We start from the raw sequence: 7,317 nt of genomic DNA on the forward strand, positions 1-7,317 counted from the left end.
GCGGCCGCGTTCTAGAACGGGTCGCGCACGCCTGCGCACCGGCCGCCTGGGCGCACGGCCTCACGGGAGTCGTAGTTTTAAGGCTTCCGGAGGGCGGGCTATTTCCCCGCCACCCGCTCCCCTGGCACTGCCCTTGAAGGGTTCTCGGAATGGTGAGTAGGGAGGGGTCTGCCTTGATTTTGAACCTGCCAAGTTCGAGGTTACTCTTCCTGTTTTTACACATCCTGTTTTACATATTTACGCATATTTCTTTGCTCACCATTTCTCCTTAGGTTTCAGACCTACTTCCTTTCTGAGATCTTCAGAGACCCCTCTCCTAAAGTACATCCTTCAGAATATATTTTATAGCAAGCGTCTATTTGCAGAAAATATCTCCGGTTTTGTTTCCTTTTGCCCTCATTCCTGGATGATAGTTGGAATTGACTCAGTGGCAACTAACAACACAATTTTTGGTTGACATTTATTTTCTCTCCACGCTTTGAAGATACTATTCTGCTGTTTTCTGGTTTCTATTGTTCCAGTTGAGAAGTCTGCAGTCAGGCTAACTGTTGTTCATCTGCCCTTTCTTTTTGCCTTTAAAAAATCTTCAGCTGAACTTGAAGACCAAAAAAGCCACAGCCACAAAAAGAAGCTCTTTGTGTTACCCTCCTCAAGACACTGTGGCTTCCAAGGCATCACATGGAACCTCAGACTAGGGACCAAGAGGAACAGCTGGAACACATCCAGTCAGGCCTGATGGCCACAAGAGGGCACCTAGCCACTTGGCCCCAACTTTAGTGCGCCAGGTGCTGCCAGCACCCAAACTGAGCTCAGTGACACTGAGTCACATAGTGGGTCTAAGCAGGTTCCCCAGACAGGATCATTCGGCCCCCAGGAGACAGCTGGCAATGTCTGCAAACATCTGTGATTGTCACACTGAGCATCTAGTGGGTAGAGGCCAAGGATGTTGCTAAACACGCCACAGTGCACAGGACAGCCCCCACAGCAGAGAATCGTTTGGCTCAAAATGTCAGTAGGGCCGAGTTGAGAAACCCACTCTACATAAACTTTTCCACCACAAGTAAAGGAAGGAAGAAAGGAAAGAAAGGCCTCCCTAGGCTGTGCTGATTTAACACTCACTCCTCCTGCGAACACAAATAAACCCTTCTATCTCTCTCTTCCTCTAGTCTTTCCCAAGCTGCTGACATAAACCACATGGCCTTGTCTCCCCACCCCCCAAAATGAGCTTAAGTGATGACTGTCTTTATCTTAGTGACAGGCTCAGAGCTCTCTCAGCAGGGCAGGAGTCCTCAGCTCCAGCCTCAGGGGAAACATGGGAAAGCCAGCCCCCTACCCCAGCTGCCCTCTCCCAGGAGAGATGCAGGAGACTTGGATGCTCTGGGAATTGAGAGTAGGGGTGGGAAGGTGGACCGGCAGCTAGGAAACAGCAGTTTTTCTGGAAAACACTGATCCATGTTGCCTGAGCTCACTGCTCAGGGCACACAACAAAGGCCCCAGTGAGCAGAGGTGGGCGGGTTCCATTTAAATCCCGCGGGGAAACATCTGGCCGCTCTCTCCTGCCAGAGCCTGTGGGGCAGGTCGGCCACAGGAAGGACGCCCACTGTGTGCTGGGAGCATCAGGACTCACTGTAGAGAACTGCAGGGCTTAGACTGAGTGCTTGACTTGAAACCAGTCCAATCAGTTAGCCCAACTTAACGTAAAACCAGTGGGAATGATGGTGACAATTATTGCTGGCGTGTTGGATGACCTGGGCACCAGGAAAGCCAGAATTAATTTGCTGACTCTGCCCTGTCCACCCTGCCCCTACCACAATCCATTGCCAGCTCCTCCACTTTTCTAGAAGTGGTCAGACCCTTCTCCCACTGGGGGCACAAGGACAACCTCACTTTCTGTCCTCCTAGAAAAGAATGGAAGTGTTAAAATAATCAAAGCACAAAAAATTTAAAGGATATAGGGTTTATTCAAGTAGTTAACCTGTATGCACAAAGGGACACTTCACTGTTTCAGAAAAAAACAAGGAGGGCCCGATGTGGGGCAGTTACAGTGAGATTTTAAGGGGAAAAGAGAAAATCGAGTAGAAAATGAACCATTAGCTAGCCTTAACATTGAGTCCCTGGGTGGTGCAAACGGTTAAGCACTCGACTACTAGCTGAAAGGTTGGCGGTTCAAACCCACCCAGAGGCGCCTGGGAAAACAGGGCTAATCTGTTTCTGAAAGATCACAGCCTTGAAAACCCTATCAATCCCAGTTCTACTCTGCACACATGGGGTCGCCGTGAGTCCAGGTCAACTCAATGGCAACAGTCTTAATATGATCGACTGAAATCATGTCCCCCTGAGATCAGGTTTACTAGATGGGCTCTGCGACCTGGCCAGCCCCCATCATTTACGTAAATCTTCAGGTGTAGTCTGGAGGTTTTAAAATAATAAAAGCATCTTGAGTACTCAGCAAATTCTAAAGCTTTAGAATTATTTCTCAAAGAGCAAAGGTTAAATTATTTGCTAAATTTTGAACAAGCTCATGGTTAACAGATGTCTCTGTCACAAAGGGGACTCTGTGCGCCCTCACGGTCACTGTGTCTCCACGAAATGTCCATCTGTTCTTGGGTGCATCTCACACTGGGCAGTGACCTTTGGGACCTTTGTGAATGTGCCTACACATGCAGAGGAATCTTCCTCCCTGCTTTTCAGTTTCTCTTGTTTCAGAAGCAATAAAATAGCCCTGCAGCATTTCCACCTGCTGGGGTAGACTGGGGGTGGACCGTTCCACCTGCACACGCTCCACACCTCTCCAGTGGGAATGCACAGAAGCGAGCACTGCCCCAAGGCCACAGTGCGTGACCCACAGCACCCTGTGCTGGGCTGCTCAGTCAGGGGCTCACAGGCCTGCAGCAAGCAGCTCCTGTGAACACCCAGAGTCAGTTAACTGGGAGGTGAGGAATCCTCACTACTGTAGTGAGTGAGGCCCAGAAGTGAGCACACATGTGAAAAAGGCTGTAAAGAACGGCTTCCCTCCAGGGAGAGTCACAAGATCAAGGGCCTTCCCATCACTCCAGTTCGATGCCCACAGCTACAACCCTCTCCATAAGCACTCCCTCTGACTCGTCAGCCCACAACACGGAGAGAAGACTGGAGACTCCTTCAGTCTGCCTTCAGTGTCCCCACCAGAGGTGGGGAAGAGGGAGGAACACTGAGGTCTCAGAGACAGTTCTGGTGAGGCCGGACTTAATTCTCACTCAGCTCCCTTCCAGGTCTGTCGTTCTGAGGAGGCATGAGACAACCTTACAAGTGGGGTATTAAAGGAATGCGTATCATCAGAAAAACCAAATGCAGCCTCTCACCCAGTCTCTGGATTCCAAGTCAGACTGGGCCTCTGCCTGCTGGGTCTCAGTTCTGAGCAGACTCTGAGGGGCGTAAGGAGTATGTTTCCAGCATCTTCCTCAGCTAACCCAGCCTGTAAGCAGGGTCCAGCTCATCCATTTTGTGTCTCCAGGGCCTATCACAGCCCCAACTCAATGCTGAGGCCCAGAGAGCACTTTGTAAGGTGCACCGTGCACACGCTGGGGCCGCCTGTCTGCTCTCAATCACCCAGCAGCCCTCCACAAGCCTGTTTGTGCTGGTTTACCATCAGTGGAGGTCACTCTATGGCTGTGGGAGTACAGGAGGGCCCTAAACCATACCCAGAGGACAAGGCCAACACGGCAGGCCAGCTCCCTGGGGCTCAGGTGCCTGCCCTGGGCAGTAACACAGCCCTCTTCTGGCCAGGAAGTATATCAGTAGACTGGTCAGGTTAGTGGACTCTTCCTTTCAGAGGAAGAGTAGCGATGGAGCACTTCTCTTGCATCAGTTAACCTACAGGTACAGCTCTAAAAGGGGCCAGGGAACACAAAGCCAAGTCCAGCTTCCTGCCACGTGATATCTGCCCACTGTCCTACACCAGCCATCACCCACAGCAGGAACAGCACCTGCTTGCCAGGGCCCACCTCAACCAGGTACGGAGAGCTTCCCCTGACAACAGAGCACCCCAACCTCAGGACAGGTGAGGCGGCTTTATGTCCAGGCTGCAGACCATAGAGACAGCCCCCTCAGCCCCCTCGCCCCGACCGGGGGGGCCTTTGCCATCCATGCAGCAAAGAAAAACTGGGCAGAAGAAAGGCCACAGTCTTCGTCTTACATCAGAGAGGCTTTGTCTTCGTGAAGAAGACCGGCTTCATTCAACCACCTGATGCTTCCCTTAGTAGGTTTTCTCGGCCTCTCTGAGTTCTTGTAGAATGAGGTGCAGCAGGAACAAAAGTGCTTAGGATCATGGCCAGGCAGGGATAGGCAGAAGAAGCAAACCCCTGAGCTCAGGGGCATGTGGGGAAGGGCACAGTCCAGCCAGGTAGAGGCAGTTAGGGGTGCTTGTCTGAGGAGACTTCCAAAACAATAATAAAATCAACTACAAGTTGGTCTGCTTATCATCAGCTTGTGCCAGTGACTTTAAATAATGGCAATGACAAAAGACTCTTCCCTACCAGGGGACTGTTCCCACTGCCCACCTCACCCTGTCCTTGACATAACTGCCTGTGTGTGCGTGCGCAGGACAAACTAACAAACTACCATGTGCAAGAGAATGTTCGTAGTAATAACGGTGATGATAATGATAAATAGCTATAACTTACTGAGTACTTCCTATATGCCCAGCAGTGGGCTAAATGCTTCTCTCTCTTTCTCTCTCTCTCTCACACACGCACACGCGCGCACACACACACACACACACACAAAACTTCATTTAATCCTTACATGGCTCTGTGAGGGAGGCATTATTATCCCCATTCTCCAGATAAGAAAACTGAGACCAGAAGAGGTGACATAATTTGCCTACAGTAATACAGGGACCACTATGCTGCTTGACTCCCAGGCTGGCGCCCCCGGAGCTGTGCAACACCATGGTCCCAGTCACAGAGGTAGGCAGCTCTGGCCCATCAGGCCGGCCACTCTGCATACCACTTGTCTTCACTCACAGAAGGTACCAGGAGGGCACCGCACTAGACACGAAACTAGAGAAAAGGCACACCTACAGCACCTCACAGGTTCACACACACAGGTCAGGGAGGACGCAGGCCCCTGCAGCCCTGAAGCCTCATCAACTCAAGCAATCAGTCACATTAGGCCAGTGAACATCCCCGTTGCTTCTGGACAACACTGGCCAAGTTCGTTTTCTTGGGTAAAGCAACCATGTTTTGCAGAAAACTGAGAAGAAGTCAAATACGATCTGAAATACATTTAAGAATCTTTTGGAACTCAACAAAATGATTTGTCACGGTGCATACACAGTAAAATAATTCTTCCACCGATTCCATAATAACCCACACAAAATAGCGGGGCGGCCAACCACAGCATTCTCGAACTGGAGGGGCAGGAACTCAGACCTGCTACCTACAGCTGTGTCCTCAGATGGGACACTTACTTCTCCTAGGCTGGGCTTTCCTCCCTCATGCACACCCAAAAGCACCCAGTCTCCTCTGCAGACCATGGCAAAGCCACCCTGCACAGCCGTGTATGTTCCGGCCCCCGCAGGCTTCCTTCACTACCTTTTCACCTCACTGCCCGTAAACCCCCATGCTGTCTCAGCTAGGGAGGGAAGCTCTGTCAGGAGTCTGTCACCTTACATGAAACCTCGTGTGCCCACATTTCCACACATAACGAGAGGACTGCCAAAGAGCTGGACAATGACCTGATTGAGCAAAAGGATATAATGAAGTCCCTGAGTGATGCAAAACGTTAACACCCTTGGCTGCCAGTTGAAAGACTGTAAGTTAGAATCCCCAACCGGAAGCACCTGGTAAGAATATAGTAGTAGCCACCAAGACAGACCTGCAAGCATTCTGGAGCAGGGACGAGCTGCAGGTATGCACCTGCAATTTCCAAGACAGCAAGGGTGAAAACAGTGGATTTCAGATGATAGAACAAAGGCTCTGGTCCCCCTCCTCCAGAGCAAACACCTCTCCATACATTTCCCTTGCATGTACCTGTGCCCCCAATTAGCCCCACAGTGCCCCCCCACAGACCCTCACCTGCTGTGATGATGTCCACGACCCTGCAACCACACCACGCCCCCCGACCTGCTGTGATGGTGTGCACATCCTGCACCCACCCCATGCCCCTCACCTGCCATGACGGTGTCCACACTCTGCACCCACACCACGCCCCCACCACCTGCCGTGACAGTGTCTACATCCTGCACCCACACTGCGCCCTCCCACTACCTGCCGTGACGGTGTCCACATCCCTGCACCCACCCCATGCCCCTTACTTGCCGTGATGGTGTCCACATCCCTGCACCCACCCCGAACCCCTCACCTGCAGTGATGGTGTCCACATCCCTGGCAGCCAGCTCTTCCACGTCTGACCTCTTCCTGAGCTCAAACCTCCGGGACAGACCTTCTCGGGGTTTCCAGAGCTCCTGGATCAGGAGGGGCTTCTCATTGTCCCCAAAGACCCGGAAACACTCAGCCTGCCACCGCTGTCCGGTGCCGCCAGCCCGCCCCACCGTGTCACACAGCACATACTGGCTGGCACACTCAGGGCTCAAGGCATAGCGCTCCAGTGCCTCCTTCACCAGCTCCCGGGCACTGGAGGAGGCTGTGGCTAAGACGCTCTTGTAGTGGGTGCCCGTGCAGACACTGTCCCCAAACACCTTCAGGACGCCCGGGGCAGAGAGCTGGGTGGACAGCTCAGCAGGGTCATCGTTGGCGCCTGGGCTGGACAGGGGGGGTTCCAGGTCTCGGTACTTGTAGCTCAGTGTCCGTGAAAGCATGCTGGACAGCAGCTGGCTCTGCCGCTTCAGCTTGCTTTTGGTGGGCGGAGACATGATGAAGTGAGTCCCATAGAACATGGTGCGGACGTCTTCATGGGCAAGGCCGAGGGCTTCAGCCGAAGGGTGGGAGAGGCCACGTCCTAGGCTAGGAGGAAAAGGAAGCAGGGTGAGTATCAGTCGCCATAATGCATCACAAATCAAATGAGGCCCCAGTGGGTCCTGGTGGACTCCATCTGTCGTTTAGGGCCCAGGGCCCCAAAAGGACCCGCAGTATGCCACCCTGGGCCAAATCACAGCAGACCACACCACCCAGGTGGAGGATGTGATCCAAGCCTGCAAGGACGGCAGGAGATGGGCAGGTTTCAATGGGCAGAAATGCCCTACAAGGAAATTCATTACTAAGAAGCATCTGAAGTCATCGAAGGTAGGACTCACTCTGCTGTGGAGCTTGGGTTCCTACCAAGTGCTCAGCACAATGTGCTACATATAGTAGGCACCCAAACTTCCACAGGCTGGCT

The 7,317-nt window shown here is 52.5% G+C and overlaps 1 protein-coding gene across 1 annotated transcript in view; it reads right to left on the minus strand.

Annotated features, from left to right (window-relative positions):
* RADIL (Rap associating with DIL domain) overlaps window positions 1-6,940 on the minus strand; it is a 69,755-nt gene extending 62,815 nt beyond the window's left edge. The window contains exon 1 of the mRNA XM_003416601.3: window positions 6,343-6,940. Within this exon, the coding sequence (XP_003416649.1) occupies window positions 6,343-6,877 (535 nt within the window). The 5' untranslated portion in view covers window positions 6,878-6,940. The remainder of the gene's footprint in view (window positions 1-6,342) is intronic.
* Window positions 6,941-7,317: the final 377 nt, after the last annotated feature.

Source organism: Loxodonta africana, chromosome 12, assembly GCF_030014295.1.
Source record: "Loxodonta africana isolate mLoxAfr1 chromosome 12, mLoxAfr1.hap2, whole genome shotgun sequence".
NCBI classification, from domain to species: domain Eukaryota; kingdom Metazoa; phylum Chordata; class Mammalia; order Proboscidea; family Elephantidae; genus Loxodonta; species Loxodonta africana.